At 41.3% G+C, this 20,101-nt stretch overlaps 1 protein-coding gene across 1 annotated transcript in view; it reads right to left on the bottom strand.

Moving 5' to 3' along the window:
• pth2ra (parathyroid hormone 2 receptor a) overlaps positions 1–20,101 on the bottom strand; it is a 147,553-nt gene that overhangs the window by 40,689 nt on the left and 86,763 nt on the right. Inside the window, exons 7-8 of the mRNA XM_034215067.1 lie at positions 16,257–16,410; positions 7,128–7,188 (exon numbers count right to left, since the gene is read on the bottom strand). Of these exons, the coding sequence (XP_034070958.1) occupies positions 7,128–7,188; positions 16,257–16,410 (215 nt within the window). The remainder of the gene's footprint in view (positions 1–7,127; positions 7,189–16,256; positions 16,411–20,101) is intronic.

Genomic DNA, 20,101 nt, shown 5'->3' with positions numbered 1-20,101 from the left:
ACAAAAGCTGAAAAAACAAGAATCCATGAACAGGTACTGTAGCACGAGGTAGCATCCAAACAAAAGGTGACTGTGACCAACATGAAGGGAGACATGAACGAAAATGAATGAACCAACACCGAACACAGGAAGAGACAAGACTAAATACAGGGAGGGGTAATCACAAGACGAGAAACAGCCGGGCAGGGAAGGAGAAACACAAGGGCAACAGGTGAACACAATCAGACAATCAGACACACCAGGTAAACTAACGACAGGGAGGAAGACAAGATACAGGGAGAACAGAATTGCAAAATAAAACCATGACAAGACAGACCAAACTAAAACCGTGACATAAAACTAAGATCTTGACAGATGCATATATACAAATTCCCACATGAGGAGGCATTAATACAAAATACAAATCTAAAGGCACAACAGTCAATATACAAAAATAACAGTCACTTATAAACGGATGAAGACGAATATATTAAAGTACACTAGTGCAAATGATTGTCCATAGCAGCGTGTTTAAAGTATGTTTATGTTCCTACTTTTGTGTACATTTGGTCTTTATTAAATTATTCAGTTGGACAAGGCCAAATAAGAGAAATCTTAATGCTTCAGAATACAATGACAACTAAGACAATTGGGGTGTGATAACAGTTTGGGTCATTTCCTTTTTCACATGAATGTACCCTGATGAAAAAAGGGATGTCCATGAAGACATGTTTTTTTTTCATTAGCCTATGCTACAACCGTTCAAGCTTTATGAAAATCTGGCCAGTCGATTTTCCATCATCCTGATGACGAACAGACATACAAACCACAGCCAAACTCTGCAGAGGTAATTTAACTATAGCACATAGTCGTGCACTGCTTGTATAGTTTTATATTTTGTGTTTCAAAATATATGACGAAAATAACGTACAGTACAGTGCTTTAGAACACAATGACAACTAAGACAATTTAGTGTGGTCACAAGTTTGAAAACATACTTTTCTGTTTCAGCATGACAGTGCCCACATGTTTTTCATTGACCTATTCTAGACCCTTCAACCGACTTTAATGAACATCTTGCCACTGCATCTTGAGTACATTTGGTCTGTTTTCAAATTCATTGGTCAGTCTATAGGCTATTGTTGGGTCTGGACCAAGCAGCAAACTCTGGGGAAGAGCCGGGATGCCAATACGGAAGTGCCACACACTGCAGTTCATATATTGGCCGATAGGCGATGACTGCAGAAAGGAGCAATTTCCATAGACCCCCATGTTAAAATGCCCAACTTTACAGCATAAAAAAACGTTTCTACCCATGGATGCAATAAATATTATTATGTATATATTTAGATTCCAGCTTCATGATTATGAATCTGTTAATTAATTGTTTTCTAACACGACCCTTTTATTTATATTAGGTCTTAAAGTTTTTGCATAAATTAGGGCGCGGTCACATTGAGTGACAGCTCTGTCAAGTGACTGCTGCTGCTAGCTTCTTGTCTCTCTGCTAGCAGCTCCGTGATGCTACATGGACTCTGCCTGCTTAGTTCATCCAGGGAACACAAGTTGACCCCGGCCGTGTTTGTTTGTTCTTCATGCTTATATATCGGACTATTGTGACTCGCTCTGCGGTTGAAACAGACGGTGCATGAATGCGGTTTTTGCGGTAAGTGAAATTCGAGTACTTATTGATGTGTTTATGATTTGAATCAGCTACATAATGAATGTTAAGGCTAGGGTTAGCATGTAAGCGTGTGGTAGCTACATCGGTGCTAACAGTGCTAATCGTAGTCTCCTAGTTAAAACCATAGACTGTATATATAAAGGTTAAAACGAAATAGACAAGTGTTAAGCGTTAAGTGGGATAATACTGTGGAACAAACGGCTTCTGTTTGAGGTTGATAAAATAAGGTCATCCTTGTAACTTAGAGAGATATTTTATTATGTAGGTAGGAACTGTATGCATCGCTAAGGTTAATTTAAATTGGCTATGCTCAAGTATGTAGACAAGCTAATGTTGAAGTAGTGTATGTGAAATCAACCTCACAATAAGATGTGTGTATATTACAATTATTAATGTCATATTTCAAGATGATTACTTAGATATTACAATATGGTTGGTTGAGCTGGAGTTCATTATTGAGCTTACACTTTAACGTCACAGTCCTCTGAAGAACGAACCCAAACCTTGTTGTTTTTTATTAATTGCATTACCAAATGGGTATCAAATAAACAGTAAGCATTGGTAACACAACTTCCAAAGTTACAGTAAAATAAAAAGGACCTTGACTCGGACAATACACAATTCAACATGTTCAACAGAAGAGAATCAGTTATATTGTTTGTACACATGGTACTTTACATATATATATATCTGTTTGTTTAAGGTGTCCAGGTGATGCAGACAGGCTGGACCAGAGACAGAACTGGACTCCTCACAGCAGTGAACTTCAGCACAGGTACAAAGACTATTTTCTTACTGTACAAAGAATCAAGAAATATATTGGTTTAAATAAATGAAGTATTTACTTTAATACACTGATATACATTCCATTAAACAATACTAAATACTTGATCACCTACACATCAGTTAAGTTGAGGGTTTTTTCCATGCAAAAGGTTACATTTAGATGTTAACAAGCAATATTATTGTGTGAAAATGAGACCTTGTGTCTCAATGAGATCTACACCTGTATAAATAAAGGCTAAAGAAATATGATTTTGTCAGCTTTCTAATTTAATGTATTGAAGGCAAAGATATTTAACACATAGTGAGAACTGCTACTATTTATCTCTCAATATTGTCTGTAAAAAACGTGGTAAAAGTTATTCTTTCAGTGAGACAACAGAGCAAGCTTTTACAGTTGCACTACGTTTTGATAACAGTTAAATATTATTTTGATAATAACATGTATTTCAATGTTGATGAACTTCATACTGTTCATTCATAATCTGATTGTCTTTGTAGCTCACTGTTGAAATAAAAAATAAACATTACAATTACAAAATAATTATATCAACAGCCCCTAAACACACAAACACACCGCTTTCATAAATAACACACTTGTTCTGCAATAATATGTTTTATGTTTCCTGTCATTTTTGTTAGGAAAGGACATGCCTGAAAAACACAACATTTTCTCCTTCTCTGAGGGTCAAGAAGAACATCCAAGAGGAACATTAAAAGCTGATGTTATGAGATGTTAAGACCAGTACAGGACATTCACTAAGAAACTACTTCTATTGTGAAAACACAGTCAGCTGATCGAATGCACCTATTTCCACATCTACACTCCATCAGCTGATTATTTATATTTGCCTCACTTTATGAGCTTCACATCACTTGTGCCTTGTACCGCAGAGTTTGCAACGTCACAAATAAATGGGGCCAATCTTCAGTCAGATGTGAATGTGTAATCTAACATTTTCAGTAAGAATAATGGACGAAAGGAGTGCAAATACAAATACAATTGATTGAAATGTGAACCAAAAGTTAATCAAACAAGTTTTAAATAAAAAGCACATATGGACAGAAGGTGTAAAACCTATTAAATGTATAAGTAAACACATTTAGTCAAATAAAGTGACAGACTAGGCCTGTGCAGGTGGTATCAGCTTTGCCCAGCATGGGCTCCTCCATCAGGCCTGGTCCTCCTCGCTGAGGAAAGACCCTCAGTCCTCACCAAACCAACAGACAGGACGTCCATCACACAGAGGTTTCTCCCTGAAGTCTCTGCAGCTCTCAGGACACCAGGCTGTCTCAATCCGTCCACACTGAATATGAGAGGGGGAAAATGAAAATAATAAATGCTTTAGACAATAAGAAATATAAAGTTGACTGTTGAGTTGCTCAGTTTTTTTAGATTGTCAATACTATTACTGTATAATTAATATATCAGGTTAAGAGGCACATTCAAATAAAGATTGGTCTTTAAATACATGTTGTCTTTTGAATTGTTTGTCTAAAGTCAGGGATCTAGAACTGGTACTTAGTTTTAATGATACAGTCTGGTTATTATGCTGTTTGGAGGAGGCCTCACAGGTAAGAGCACTAACTAGCTACCATCACATGTACCTTAGCTTGACTTAAATGTATTAAACGTATAATTAAGTGATATCAAAATATAAATAACTAATGTCATGCAAACATATTAATATTTGCTTGATTCCAGTGTTGAATTTAGCACAATTGCATACAAACGTTAAGAGATTTTAAGATTCTGAAGTATTATGCTAAAAACTCAATAACTTAGATTATTATTTATAGTTTTGCTGAATAGTTTCATGTCCGCTTACCTTAGAAACGTAAAATGCGACGGCAGTGTGCAGATGGGGAGCATGTTAGCTTAGCTTGGTAGCTTCAGCTAGATCTGGAACTTCCAGCTCGGTGGCAGGAGGTCCCGCCTCGGCTCCGCCTCGGCTCCGCCTCTTTGCCCTTATTTGGAGCAGGCTGGAACCAAGCCCCCAGGAAGTGCGCCGGACTCAGATGAAAATATTCGTGCTGGCCAAACGGCGGTACTACACTTCCGTTTGGTTGCCAGGCCCGGAAACACTTTTTCCCATTGACTTACATGGGGAAAGAGTGGTCTGTAACTCGTTGGATAATTTTTTTTAAAACTAAATAAACTACCCAGTATGAACACTTGTATAGCCCTTATTAAAAACATTTGTTCCTCAAGTTGTAAAAATGTGCTAATAACGTTATTCTGAGAGTTATTTCCCTCTGCATTATGAACTCGCATCTAACCCACGGGACCGCGCCGCCCGGCACGTTCATGTTACGTGTCCCGACCAATCAGAGCACACTGTGCTCACAGGGAGGGTGGGGGCTGAAGCTATTGGAGCTACAACGAGCCGTTAAAGGCAGAGAGTGAAATTCAGTGAATACACGTAGTTTACAGAGATGCTGTATGAGAAACCAATGTGAGTTGCGTTTATCTTTACCCATGGATGCACAATAAGAACGGATCCATATCGTCTTACTGCCATCCCACGGAGCTGTAATAATGGATATATTGCACATGTTTGCTGTAATTCATTATCATACGCTGTATGATTTAATCTTGTACCGTAAATGTTGTATTAAATAAAGTTAATATTACCGACATTATTAACGTCCCTGTAGCTTCGTATTGCACTAAGAAGCTTATTGCACTGTATATAAATATATATATATATACAGTGCAATAATTATTTTATGCTAAATAAAGCTCTGTTGGATATCACTAGATCCTGTTACAGCGTAATATAAGTACATAACGATTGATGTGTACATTAGCATCATTACTAGCTAGCCGCTAGCTGCTAACTGCCGCCTCGTTCATATCAAATCCATGATAACAACGATCCATTACCATGCTGTCATGAACGCGCGGTGCTGTTACGTGTACGCAATTTGACGTGCTTGATGTGAACGAGCATTTTGGTTAAAGTTGCGCATGCTCTATGAGCGCACATACGGGTACTTCTCAGGCATGCTGGGTAATCTGTGACGTTTCACTCTCTCAAAAGGTGGGCCATTTTATCATCATGCACTAATGAGCAGCTCTCAGGAATGAATGAGGCCCCGCCTCCCACGCTGTATCCAGTTCTTATTATACATCCATGGCTGGAACAGGCGGGAGTTGAACTCTGACGTCACTGTCGAGCCGTTAGTGGCCGACTCCGCCTACTAAGGGCTTCTCTGCAACTCTGCAGAATCCTATGGGTGACGTCACGGACCCTACGTCCATTTATATATACAGTCTATGGTCTGGACCAGAGCCCTTAGTATCTATTCTCTAGGGCTCTGGTCTGGACCAAGACGCCGACCTATACGGACCCGGACCTAAATTAAATAAACTAAGGGATTTTCAATTTTGACAGGGCGCTTCTATTTTAACCACCGCAGACTAATTGACAAGTTAGCGGCAGTCGGCAGACAGGGAGATATACAGTGTACTGTACACAGACGAAGAGACGAGTAAGGGGCCATACACTTGAGCCGTGTCCGGCACATACACAGACAACACACACAGAGAGGAGGAAAGCAGAGACAGAATCACCCTGCTACTTTTTCAATTCAAATGGTCTCTGAGAAAGTGGGAGAGAAAAAAAATAATCTTTTTTTTGTATCGTTCCAGGCTAACCAATGAGCTCCTGCAAGAAACTGTCAAACTGTTCAATTGTTAAGAAGTGTTGAGACTGATTTATTCTAAAGTTGGTTGAGACTGTGAAGTAAAGATATGAAACAAAGAAAAAGGAAACTCAAGCTGCTGCTGCTGCTGCTGCTACACTTTTTTATTTAATTTTTCTAAAATCAAGCATTTTATTTTGAGATGCACAATTTTTCAAAAGCTTTCTCATTTTTTTCTATTTTAAATGCAGCCTAAGAAAAACATCAAACATATATACAGCATTATATATTTGTAAAGTTCAATGTTAAGTCACAATAAATATTGTCCAAATGTTTTTTAATTGTACTTTTTTTAATATGATTTTTCAGTCACTTGTTGATTACATGCAGACGTTGATACAGCATCTTGGCTACTTCAATATATATCACACTAATTCATAATGCAAGTTAGACATTATGATGTTCCGGACCTTTCCTCTGACCAGACCTTGTTGAATTGTAGTTGAATACCCCTGGTTTAGGCCAATCAAAGGGATTGCAATGACAACTAAGAGGATGTGGATCAGTTTTGGGAATTGACCTTACCATTTTCTACATTACACATTACCCTTGTGCACAGAGCGATTTCCATTTTTCTAAAAGTTTTGGTGTGGAAAAGCTTGCTTCAGGACCCTGATCCCCCCGCATGAAACCTCTTTGAGGAAGTCGACTATGAGCTGAGCAAACATGGCAATGCGAGCAAATCTCAGCTGCCAGGTTCCAAAATCGTTTGGAAAGCCTTCCCAGGAGAGCGAAGTTTCAATCCAACAAAAGAGTTTATTTTGCAAATTAAATCCTGAATATTTTAATATATTTCACTGTTGATTTGAATGTCAGCACAATTATAAGATAATTCCCAAAGTTGTTTTAGTTGCTCTTGTTTTGTTTGTATATTCAAGCTTATCCATACAACTTGTTGACCTTTTTTCAACCTTGGTATTTTTGGTGTAGAAAGAAGACCTGTATTTAAACATATTGTAATTTGCTCTCTCACCTTACATCTGCTAGCGTTGCCCTGACAATCGCCCACACTGCCACAAAAACAGCTGGAACACCTGAAATGAATGGACAAACAACAGACAATGAGCTGTGCTGTCTGGATGATGTCACATACTTTGTTTACCTGAATCGTTGACACATTACAAATGTCCTGTCATTATCATGCATGATATTGAGGAAGAAGAGTAAAGGTTAGCATAGTTGTATACATTTTTTTAGAGAGGCCCTATTATGCTTTTTGGGGTTTTCCCTTTCCTGCAGTGTGTTATATTGGTTTTAGTGCATGCAAATGGTATACAAAGGCTTAAACCCCAAAGTTCTCCCACACACTCCCCAAAATGATAAGAATTAAGATTGGCACTGACTTTTTTTATGGTATGCAAGGAAAAGACGGTAATGATACGATGTCTTGCTAATATTGTTTTGACGAGTCTTCGAAATGACTCATGTTAAAATAAACACTTGAAGTAAATGGGCTGGCTTCGATTTGATCGTGGTGACATTACCGACACATTTCTTTGTCCTTGTTTTGCCATTGTCAATCATCCTTGACGAAGCTTTAATACAACCATCAGTATTGTAATACATCAGTTTAAAGTCTCCAGCAAACTATTTGTGTTTATCATTGCTTTTATGCTCAAAATATATCATTCAAGTCATATTTACTAATGGTTGATTGTGATGGGAAAAAATGTAGCTTTGCCCTGGACATGGTATACTCACGCAAGTGGGAGAGGAGCTGTAATGCTTTATGTGTACTTCTCCATAACAGCAAAAAGCAGCTCATGTACTGTATCTTGACACATTGCGGCATTTCTGATGTGTTCTTATGAAGTAAAATGGCACAGAATGGCACGGACACTATGCATTGCAATTAACTCTAGAAGAAAGTTGTTATGCTTTGGACAAAGACATCCAAACTTTGAGAAGTCCTCATAAAGTTAACACTAAACTTAACAACAATACTAGCCATTGTTCTGAATTGTGTGGGTTGTTATTGATTTCGCTTTCACTGCACAGTTATTATTATCTTTTTTTCATTTATACAATTCTTTAAAAATAAACACCAAAGATTTAGTGTCATGTGACACTAAATCACCACCTGGTTGTCCACCAGGTGGTGCTGCTGTAACCTGTGTGCTTGTTGTAATCAGCAGTGATTGTAATCGCTTCACTGGCTTCCGGTAACTGCTAGAATCCACTTCAAGACACTGGTACTTGCTTACCATGCTGCGAATGGATCTGGCCCTTCGTACATCCAGGACATGGTTAAACCGTACACCCCAGCGCGTGCACTACGCTCTGCATCAGCCAAACGACTCGCTGCGCCCTCGCTGCGCCCTCGCTGCGCCCTCGCTGCGAGGGGGACCCAAGTTCCCAATGGCGAAAACACGTGGGTTTGCTGTCCTGGCTCCAGGATGGTGGAATGAGCTCCCCATTGACATCAGGACGGCAGATAGCTTGCACATCTTCCGGCGCAAACTGAAAACTCATCTCTTTCGACTCCACTTCGAGCGATAGAACTATTAACGAAGCACTTTTATACTAATAAAGGACTGGCTTTTCTAAAGCCAGTTGAGTAGCACTTGAAATGTTTTTGCTCTATGAAAGCTGATGTACTTATATGATTCTGTTTTCTTCAAGTTGTATTTTGTTGGACGAACGCACTTATTGTAAGTCGCTTTGGATAAAAGCGTCAGCTAAATGCAATGTAATGTAATGTAATGATGGGACCCACCTGTGGGACTTGATTCCAGGATATAAGAGGGCTGCAGAACAGGCTCTCGCTCTCTCTCTCAGCTGCCCTGCTCGGTGCAGCAGGACACCGCACCGCACCGCTCCTTTGTTCTGTTTTATTGTTGGTTGTAACCACTGTGTTGGATAAAATAAATTGTCCTTATGTTACAAGCAGAGCCAGCTTGTAACATATGGGGGCTCGTCCGATCCAAGAACCAGGTGATAGTTGTTTACTTGATTTGTTTGCCTTGATTGTGTATACAGTTTGTTCCTGGTGTGGGGCATTAAGGAGTAGCTTTGGAATTACCTTTCCTGATAGGCATAAGCAACATCTCCTTCAGGGGAGCTTGTTGGTTTGTTGTTTTTGTTTGCTATTTTGTGCATAAACATGATTCAACATTTTTTTGTCATGGGTACACGTCCGTGGCTGTCTTGGTGAGTAACAGCTTCGCTGGGGCTTTACCGGGTCATTGGGTAAGTGTTTAAAACACCTGTCATGGCATGCATGAAGACTAGGGTGAGACAAGATAGCTAGTATTGGGTAGGCAGTTAGCTAGGGGAGAGGTATTCCAGAGTGAAACAAAAATATATATATATATTTGTAGGTGTCTGTGCACCGGGTTCAAGGGAGTTTGCATAATCATGGCTACATTGATTTAGTGAAGTGTCCCAGTGTGGAACTACTGGAAACATTTACTAAAGAACAACTGTTAAAATTTGCAGAGCATTTTGAGGTAGACGTTCCAAAGCAGGTTCGTAAAGACACCATAGTGACTATGTTACAGGCCCAGTTGGTACTGCAAGAAGTTCTGCCAGCAGTGGCTGTCGATGATGGCTCCGAGGAGGAGTTGGCGAAGGTAACTATAAATCCAGAGCGGCAGAGAAGTGCAGGTTTTGCTTTGTTTGACTTTGGTGAAATGACATTTGAACAGAGAAAGGAAATAATGCTGCTGCAGTACCAACAAGACAGTGAACGTGAGGAACGAGCAAGTGCTCGTGAGGACCGGGCTAGAGCTCGTGAACAGGAAACTGAGATGGAGCGTTTAAGGTTAACTACAGTGGTGCGGGAAGCTGAATTGCAACAAGAGCGTTACAAGTTGGACCTCATCCAAGAGGGTAAGCTTTCTTCTGGGGTGTCAACTGCTACTTTTGATGTAGCTTATAACTTGAGATGGTTACCGAAATTCGAGGAGAAGACTGTAGATTCTTTTTTTGGACTTTTTGAGCGACTTAGCCAAAGACGACAGTGGTCTGATTCAGAGAAAACATTGCTGTTACAGTGTGTGTTAACTGGTAGGGCTCAAGAAGCATTTTCTGCATTAAGTATGGCTGACAGTGAAGATTACTTAAGGGTAAAGACTGCAGTGCTAAAAGCTTATGAGTTGGTGCCTGAGGCCTACCGTCAGCAGTTCAGGAAGCTAAGGAAGTCAGAAGGACAGACCTATGTGGAACTTGTTCGGGAGCTGACGATGAAATTTAATCGGTGGGTCACGGCTTCCGAAGTAGTACATCTTAATGATTTGAGGGAATTGTTCCTTCTTGAACAATTCAAAGATATCCTTCCAGAACGCGTTGCTACGTACCTGAATGAGAATAAGGTTAAAAATGTAACAGACGCCGGGGTGTTAGCTGATGAATATACGTTAACACACAAGATTCATTCAGGGGAGAGATTTGACTGGGGGAGCAGAAATAACTGGTCTGGTGACCCCAGATGTAAAGTAGATCTAAGTACTTGCTACTTTTGTTTGGGTAAAGGACACCAGAAAAAGGAATGCCCAGTACTTGCAAAAACCAAGGGACTCCAAAATGTTCAGTTTCCCAGGCCTGTTGCCCTTGCAGCTTTTCCCCACAAGGTTGCTAGGGATGAGGCTATAACTGGCAGTTCCTTTAAACATGGCAGGGTCTCTATCCTTGGTGGAAACCGAGGTCTTATCAGGTCATATCCTACCCTATTTTCAGATGTTCCTTCACGGACGCATCTGGTGGAACATGACATTGACGTGGGAGAGGTTGCGCCCATAAAACAGCGGTTTTACAGAAACTCCCCTGAAAAACGTGAGCAGTTAGAGTCAGAGGTTGCATACATGCTAGATAATGGCATTGCAGAACCCTCACATTATAGCTGGGCCTCACCATGTTTGTTAGTGGCTAAACCTGACAGACCTTTTAGACCCTGTACTGATTTTCACAAGGTAAATTCTGTAATCAAGCCAGATAGTTTTCCCCTACCTCGGATGGAGGATTGTGTGGATCAAGTTGGCGCAGCTAAGTTTGTAAGCAAGTTTGATCTTCTTAAAGGTTACTGGCAAGTACCACTGACCCCACGGGCCAGGGAAATTGCATCCTTTATAACGCCTACAGGGTTATACTCTTACACGGTCATGCCATTTGGTCTTAGAAACGCACCGGCTACATTCCAGCGCTTGATGAACCGCGTGGTTTCTGGGTTACAAGGGTGTGCCGTGTATTTAGATGATTTTGTGGTGTACAGTGACACATGGTCAGGGCACCTACAGCGCATACAGGCCCTGTTTGATCGCCTGGACTGGGCAAATCTCACTGTGAACTTGGCCAAGTGTGAGTTTGCTAAGGCCACAGTGACATATCTGGGTAAGGTCGTTGGTCAGGGTACTGTGCGTCCAGTAAGGGCAAAAGTGGAAGCCGTTGAGAGGTTTCCTCCGCCTACCACCAGGAAGGAGTTGGCTCGTTTTCTTGGCATGGTAGGTTATTACCCTTGTTTTTGTGAAAACTTCTCCTCGGTTGTTGCTCCCTTGACTGACCTGATAAGTCCAAGGATGAAGTTTAACTGGTCAGTTCAGTGTCAGAAGGCTTTCAAGGACGTTAAGGATCTTCTAATTGGCGCTCCAGTGCTGAGAGCCCCCACGTCTTGAGGAACCTTTTACCATCTTAAAGTGGCTGCATGTAATGCGGGTGCCGGTGCCGTGTTATTACAGCAAGATGCCTCTGGTATGGAGCTCCCAGTCAGTTACTTCTCACGCAAGTTTAACTCCTACCACTTGAACTACTCGATTGTAGAGAAGGAGGCACTGGCATTGATCTGGGCATTGCGGCACTTCGAAGTGTATATAGGGAGTGGTTATAGGCCAATAGTGATATACACAGATCACAATCCCCTGACCTTTCTACAGTCTTTGCAGAACCCAAACCAGCGGTTAATGAGATGGTCCCTATTTATACAGCCTTTCCATTTGGACATCCGACATCTCAAAGGTTCCGAAAATGTGATGGCTGATGCTTTGTCAAGAGCAGTACCTTAAGGTGGTTTTGTTCCTGTTTTCACATCTTTTTTCCAGCGTTTTCCTGCTCTTTAATTGCTTCCAGGGTGCCGGGTTGCTGAGTTGGTGAATGTGGAAAGTAGGCAGTGGTAAACTAGGGTAACATTTACACCCGGGTAAGCTTTGTTTCATGTATTAGCTGTAAGTATAAGCTCTGTTATTGGTTTGGATGTTTCAGTGTCTTGGGGACACTTCTTTTATGGGGGGGGGGGGTGTGACAAGCAGAGCCAGCTTGTAACAGTCAATATAGTAAATGATCAAACCTGTTTTCCTGATCAATTCTGAACGTGTGTAGACTAATTTTACGGTTTTTATATCATGCACGGAAACAGCTTAATATGCATTTCAAGAATCAAGAGCAGATAGGGCCGTAAGGCAATTTTAGGGATAAGAATACAAATTGTTATACAGATTTTAAAGATCAAAACTATTTTGTGGAAGGAAAATGGCACTGTGATGACATGCTGTATCTGTTAGAAAAATGTATGACCCACTGTGAGATATATTATAATTTTGTTTAATTTTTAATAAAAATCATCAACAGTATACATTAACAATGAAAAAATGGTATTGGCTACTGTAGCAAGACAAACCAACACTCTAAATCAACAGCAGATTTTGTGGATTTATGGTAGCATGTTGAATTGTAAATCTTGCATATCTAGATGTAAGAATTCATATCTACTACCAGGGATTGTGATGGAGAAATTACTTATTTAGCCTCATGAATACATCTACAATCTTCCCTGAAGTGATTGTACAGTATATGATGAGGATTGTGGTTGAGCGAGATCGACGCCTGAAATGCTAATTGTTCTCACTCTTTCATCTCCTAAAGCATCCAATGGAAATATGGCAGCTTCTTCATAGTCACCATGATTTATTAGTTGAACTTCAACTGCATGATAAGTCCTACCCCGTCTTTCAATATGTTGAAGCAGAGAGTCACATTTGAAATGCATCTTATCTGTAGCTAAAACTTAAAAAAAAAAAAAAAATAACAGAGGCTAAGAGTCTGATGTGTGAGAGCGGAGCAAAGTGCACGGATCTATCCACAATCTCATCGTGATTACTGAGCACTGCCATGCATCAGCAAGGCCTTTAATAACTTGTCATGTTACAGAGAAAATGTGTGCAGCAGAATGAATTTGGTGCCTATGTCTCCTGGGGAAAATGAAGAGCTGGATGTATACATTGACAGAGCCGATTTTGAACCTATCAAGACATCCTATAAGCAGGCTTTAAGAGATTGTTTGTTAGTGCTGGTCTGTCACTTAATGGCGGTCACAGTCCGGTAAACACGGACACGAGTGGAATACACAGCCCTTAGATTGATACGGAACGGAACGTTTTGTCCTGCACCTGCACAAGGGAAAATGAGACAAAGTCTGAATAGTTAATCAAACCAAACAAAAAAAGTGCAAGTGTTTATTAAGGAAATAACAGGTCTGTTGACTAGGATATAGAACTCACAGATTTAACATAATGTAGTGTGTTTTTGACACAAATTCTCCGATCCTTTACCAAAATCCCAAGAACATGTAGAATACTGCGTATTACCGCACATTTAAAGGAATGCTCCACTCATTAGATAATTAATCAAAACTTCAGTATTTAGTGAAACATTATGTTTAAATCATACCCTGAAGAAATCAGCGATATTCCCCGGTAAATAATGATTTTATAGCTCTTTTTTATCAAAACCTGTATATTCCGTCAGGCCGCTGCCATTTTGGCCATTTTCAGTAGTCACGTGATGGTCGTGACGTCATCCATGCGTTCACTTTGTAAACACACGAAAACATGGCGGAGTATTTGAGTTCGGACTCGTCAGCCGAGGAAGAAGTTTTGAGCAATATGAAGAGATTGGATGGGGGAATTCAGCCATACAGGTTCGAGCCAAGTAGTCAGAACCGTCAGGAATCCAGGGACAGTGCCAATGAGGATGAACAGCACGGTGATCTTGCTGGAGACGATCCCTTTACTCGTGCAATACTGACATTCCTGTCTGCTAATGTATTGTCAGGGCCCCAGCAAACATTTTAGAACATTTACTGATTTAAGCTAGAGAATTAAAGCAGTCTGGACAGTCTGAGAAACGTCGCCGGACAATTACAAACACTAGATAATTCCAAAAGATCCCTATCTACAAAACTTCAAATTCAAATATGTTATTAATTAAAAGGCCAACTACAGGCAAACAATACAATTGTGTATATCATGTACTGCCCAAATAATATAAAATAAAGTTTTCTAAAAAGGCAAACAATACAACTCCAATGTAGGCCTACTTAGTAGATACAATGATTTTGATTACTAGATATGTATGCATGTAGTACCACCCTTGCTAGCGATTCCCTCTCTAGTTTAGCATACTCAGCCTCGTTGTCCCTGGCCCTAGAACCACAAACTGGGGGAAAATACCCACTAGCCGGTACTACGCTATATGGAAAGGCCACCAAAAACTGGCCTGGCCTGGACGATAAAGGACGTTTAAACGGGGCTACCCGCTGCAATGGAAATGCGCTATAACATACCTTATTCTTACTCCGAGCACTACTTCTGGTCCTCCGTCGCTTCACACTTGCAGAGGGCGATTTCTCAACTGGCCGAACTGGTGTCCTGGTCGGTGATGACACCAGAAAGACCGATGGTACTGCATCTCCATTAAGTAATGGTTGTTCAATAAATCCCATGTTATGTTTCATCATACTCTCAGAGTAGTCGTCCGGAAACTTGAAATGTTCGCTGCATACATGCGCCTGTGGATCTTTCGGTTCGGGCCGGCCACATTTCGCTAGCCACTGCCTCCGAACGTACTTCCCACGCTTACCTTTTGGCAACAGATGGAACCGAGCATTCCGTGGATTGTTCCTATCAGAATTGTGGCAATGTTTCGCGATACAATGAGGCATATTTGAAGAGAGTAACTACAGTAAATAACATGAACATCAACGTGTCCTCGAAACCAAACGCATGGTTTACGTCACGTCCGGTAAAATGGCGCCGCCTAGTGTTGTTATTTCGGTAATTAATCAGTTTAAAATCACTGATAATGTCATCGGATTAAAAAAAAAAAAAAAAGACTGGCAGAGACTGGTCTGTTTTATCGGATGATAATTATTTAAAAATGAGTGTCATGAGCATACCATTCCTTTAATTATCCATACAATACATTTACATTGTGATCTGTTAGCTTGTGCCCTATCATAGTCTGTATTGTTTTTCAGTCTTTTGAGGTCAGTAAGAGGTTATTTTATCATTGTGTCACAGTGCCTTTTGTTTTGACACAGGAGGGCAGGAGCCAGGATGTGTTTTTCTGTGTGAATAAATTAAATACATCTCCTACTGACAAGTATGCGTTTTCTCCCTGTAGAATCACTTAACCCCCTCAATGTGACTCTGCATTAAATCAATCCCAGTAGTATAATGAGTAGGGGACAGCGACTACAACACCGGGAGAGGAAGGGGGGGGTCCAATGTTTTGCTTACTGGCACCTCAGCAGTGCCCACAAGTTAGAACCTTTATATATACAGTCTATGGTTAGAACTAGCATCTCACCAGGTAGGCTACCAGTTTACGTAAACTTGGTCTGTTTGGGGATTTGAACCCGCGTCCCTCTGGTCAACTGTAGAGTTTCCAAATGTACCAAGAATTGAGAATTCAAATAAAGAATTAAATACTTTATTTTAAAACAGGTCCATTATTTTGAAAATGAACTGTGAAGAATTTAAACTAGCATTTGAGACCTTAAACGCATCAGAAAAATGTTGACCGACTTAATACATCAAGTGAGAACTGGGGTTATTTATTTCATAGATTTCCATACAATTAGTCTATGTCAAAGCTATGTCAAGCAATTATAAAGTAGCACAAACAGATTAAAATCCAAGGAGGTGAAGCTACCCTTTCATATAAGAGCGCTGATACGCTGTCAATATATATTTTCATATAAACAATAAAAAAAGCCCTCCGAACCTTTTTTTATGAAAACGCTCTGCCCTAGGCACTTTGTGGACACAGGCCCTAAGTTGTGCTGCACCATATCATAGGTGTTATGTGTAAAATGGGAATGTATCATTCTTACCCCATCCGATGAGGATGAAGCCCCAGAGGTATTTGGAGTCTGATCGGAAGGCCATGAAGATGAGACTGTGGAGGTAGAGGCCTTCTACCAGCATCCAGTAGTAGTTGGTGGCCAGGAAATAGATGAAGAGCACTACAACGAACTTGCAGCCAATCTGTTAACAAAACATTAACACAGTTATTGAATCCTATTTATACATGACCATTAGTGTGCCTGTGTGTTGACTTCTGAAAGATATCCCTGATCCACAGGCGCTGTAGGAGAGATGATCTGATTACATTTTGTAGCACCTTGCTGTATACATTTGCACATCAATTAGGAAAAGTACACAGTTGTGATACAGAAAATACAAAGTTCAAGTTAAGTGTTGACATACACTACACCATTAACAAACAGACAACATTGGTTTGTATCACTTGTCATTTAAAATCATGATGTATAGAGATCATTTTATTTGCATATCCTCTTAAATAGCGGCTGTTATTCAAACTATCCTTTACAATATGAGGAATTCACACAAATCCTACATTTCATTGATTTGATTTTGATATACTTTATTAATCTCCGTGGGGAAATTGTTTCTCTGCATTTGACCCATCCTGTGTTAGGAGCAGTGTGCTGCCATTTTGAACGGCGCCCGGGAGCAGTGTGGGGTTAGGCTGATAGTGCCCAAGACCAGGCTCAAAACCCGAGGGCACCGAGCCTTCACAGCAGCTGGCCCTAGGCTCTGGAACACTCTGCCCCTGCCTTGCTCAGGGACACCTCGGTAGCACTTGGTCTTGCCGGGACTTGAACTGGTGACCTTCCAGTTGCCAAGCCAAGTCTCTATCGACTTCGCCACTACCGCCCCCATGATCTACTGTATAGTTTTATTTTATCACATAATTTTAAATATATATTGTATAACACATTGAGCATATTCCCACACTCCTTTCAAAGCTTTAACTAGTTTTCAGTGCAATTTTTGTACAGATTTTCAAGGGCAGGGATTAAACTACATGGTTGGGTGCAAATCAAAATAATTGCTGTCGCATTCAGATTTGCAAACTTACTGGTAATTATGTATGACTCATATCCACCTGAATCAAACAAGCGATCCTGAACTTTGATGCCAATTAGAGATCGCTGGAGTTCTCTCTCAAAAGGGAACTTGCGTTCACCATGAATCTGAATTGGAATGCTATTCTTAGAGTATGTTGAGAATTTACCGCCAGAACTATGTCTCGGAGGTGTTTGGTCAGAAGAAAATGTTGCGTTCTATGAATTTGAATAATGAAGGTCTTTTTGCTAAATAGCAGCAAAGGTTTCCTTTGTACTATTCTTCTGCAAATATCAGAGTCCAAGTTGGTAGATACGCAGGAAACTGTTATATCTTTACTGTATGTGTGCAAGTGGATCATTATTTGGTTGCAATTTGGGGTTTTTCCCTTTCCTATATTGTGTTAAATACTATGTTTTAGTAAATGTCTGCAAAGGCTAAAATCCCAAAGTTCCCTCCAGAGGGAGTTTCTCTCCAAGACACTCCCCCCCCCCCCCTGCCTGAAACGCCTCCATTGGACTACCTTGTTTAATTCTGCTACTTAGTGACATCACTCCGACCTCCAGCCTCTCTGGTTGATATTCTGGGCTCCCTCAATAAAAACATCCTCTCCACTGTTATGAACCTTGGAGTGACCTTCAATAGCGCTTTTAAATTTGATAAGCAGGTTAGCACTGTAGTCAAGACCTGCTTTTTCAAAATACGACTATTGGCTAAGACCAAGTCGATTTTATCTTTTAAAGACCTAGAAAGGGTTATTAACGCCTTTGTTACCTCGAGACTGGATTACTGCAACGCTCTGTATGTGGGTATGGACCAGGCCTCAATTATGGCGCGTTTCCACTGCAGCGGGTAGCCCCGTTTAAGCGTCCTTAACCGTCCTCAAGCGGCCAGGCCGGTTTTTGGTGGCGTTTCCATATAGCCTAGTACCGGCCAGCGGGTACTTTTTCCCTCTTTTTCCGACCTCATAAAATCGTGGTTCCCTCAGACCAGGGCCAGGGCTGAACTAGTGACGTCAACACTCTCGACTGCTGATTGTTCAGAGAGAATCGTCACAAGATTGCGCGCGAGTTCATCCCTAGCGTCGCATATATATCTAGAAGCAAGCTTGCAGCATTTTTATACACAGCATTTTGTAAACGGAGGAGCTACAAAAATGGCTACTTCTAAGAAAAGCACACCGTGGTCGACCGAGGAGGTGACGACGTTCCTTCATCTCATTGGGGATGATAAAATCTCCAGCTCGACGGAACAACGAGAAATGTAAAAGTGTTCCAGGATGTCTCTGCACAGATGTCCGAACGCGGATTTTCGAGGACTTTCCTGCAGTGTAGGGAAAAACTGAAAAAGATGAAGAGCGAATATTGGACAATAACAACACGAGTGGTGCGGGTCGCAAACAATGGAAGTGGTTCGATTTGTTGGACCAGATCTACGGCCAAAGACCGGCCCCGCCTACACTGCGTTGCTAGCCCAGGTCCTAAACTGTAATGGAAATGCGCCACGGCCTGGGCCGGCCAGCGAGGCAGCCCGAGGCCAGAGCGAGGACGCTTAGGGACGCTTAAACGGGGCTACCCCGCTGCAGTGGAAACGCGCCATTAGACGCCTGCAGCTAGTGCAGAACGCAGCTGCACATCTTCTAACTGGCCATAAAAAGCGTGACCACATCACCCCAATTCTGGCCTCACTACACTGGCTTCCAATTCGGTTCCGAACTGATTTTAAAATCCTTTTATTTGTTTTTAAAGCACTAAATGGGCTGGCTCATGCCTATGTAGCCGAACTCCTCCAGCGCTACACCCCAGCCAGAGCTTTAAGATCTGCTGACCAGCTGCTGCTGATAGTGCCCAAGACCAGGCTCAAAACCCGAGGGCACCGAGCCTTCGCAGCAGCTGGCCCTAGGCTCTGGAACACTCTGCCCCTCCATGTGAGGTCGGCCCAGACCCTAGGGGTTTTTTAATCAACACTTAAAACTCACTTCTTCTCTCTGGCCTTCTAGCCTTTTCTTATCAAGCTCCACTTTTGTGGAATCAGCTTCCAGTTTGTGTTCGGGCGGCCGACAGCTTATCCGTTTTAAGAGTACGCTTAAGACCTTCCTTTTAATAAAGTTTATAGTTGATAAAATAACCTAATGAGAGTGCTTTGACGCAGATACGCTGTGCCTCTTCACCTACATTTTGGTTCTTGCTCTTTCACTTAAATCCTAAAAACTTGGATCTTATATTTAAAACTAAGGTTATTACTACTCTTTCTATTTTCTCTTTATCCAAAACCTTTTCCCTCCATGACCTCACAAGGTTTTATTGGAGGGAAACCAGTTTGCAGAGGTGTCCTTATCCAAGGCCGCGGAGTGTTATGCCGTAGTCACAGCGTACCTCCTTATCCCTCACCAATTCCAACTAAGCGGGGACCTTGCTCCCTGCGTGTGCCTGTCTGTGTCTGTATATTTGCATGTTCCGATTAACCGAGCCTCCCCCACATTTTATTTTTATTTTGTGTCTATATCTACGCCGGGATCCGGAGTTGAGGCTGATCCTCTTGCTGTGGTCCTGTGTCCTGGATCCTCTATCCCGAGTTCTGGATTAAGTCGTGGACTTCGGGTCGTGGCTGGGCCTGTCTCTGTGGTCCTGCCTGAGTCTCGTCATGCTGCTTCCCTGATGGCTCTCACAGGATTGTTGATATCCTCGTGGATTCATCTTCTTATTATAGACACATGCATTTCCAAACATTCGGTCTACCTACGCTGTAAAATGTATTATCTTTTCAATTTACACACGGCATCTATTGCACGTCTGTCCGTCCTGGG

This window comes from Gymnodraco acuticeps, unplaced genomic scaffold (assembly GCF_902827175.1).
Source record: "Gymnodraco acuticeps unplaced genomic scaffold, fGymAcu1.1, whole genome shotgun sequence".
NCBI classification, from domain to species: domain Eukaryota; kingdom Metazoa; phylum Chordata; class Actinopteri; order Perciformes; family Bathydraconidae; genus Gymnodraco; species Gymnodraco acuticeps.
The sequence above is the reverse complement of the archived record's forward strand: the minus strand, read 5'-3'. Positions and strand labels throughout refer to the sequence as shown.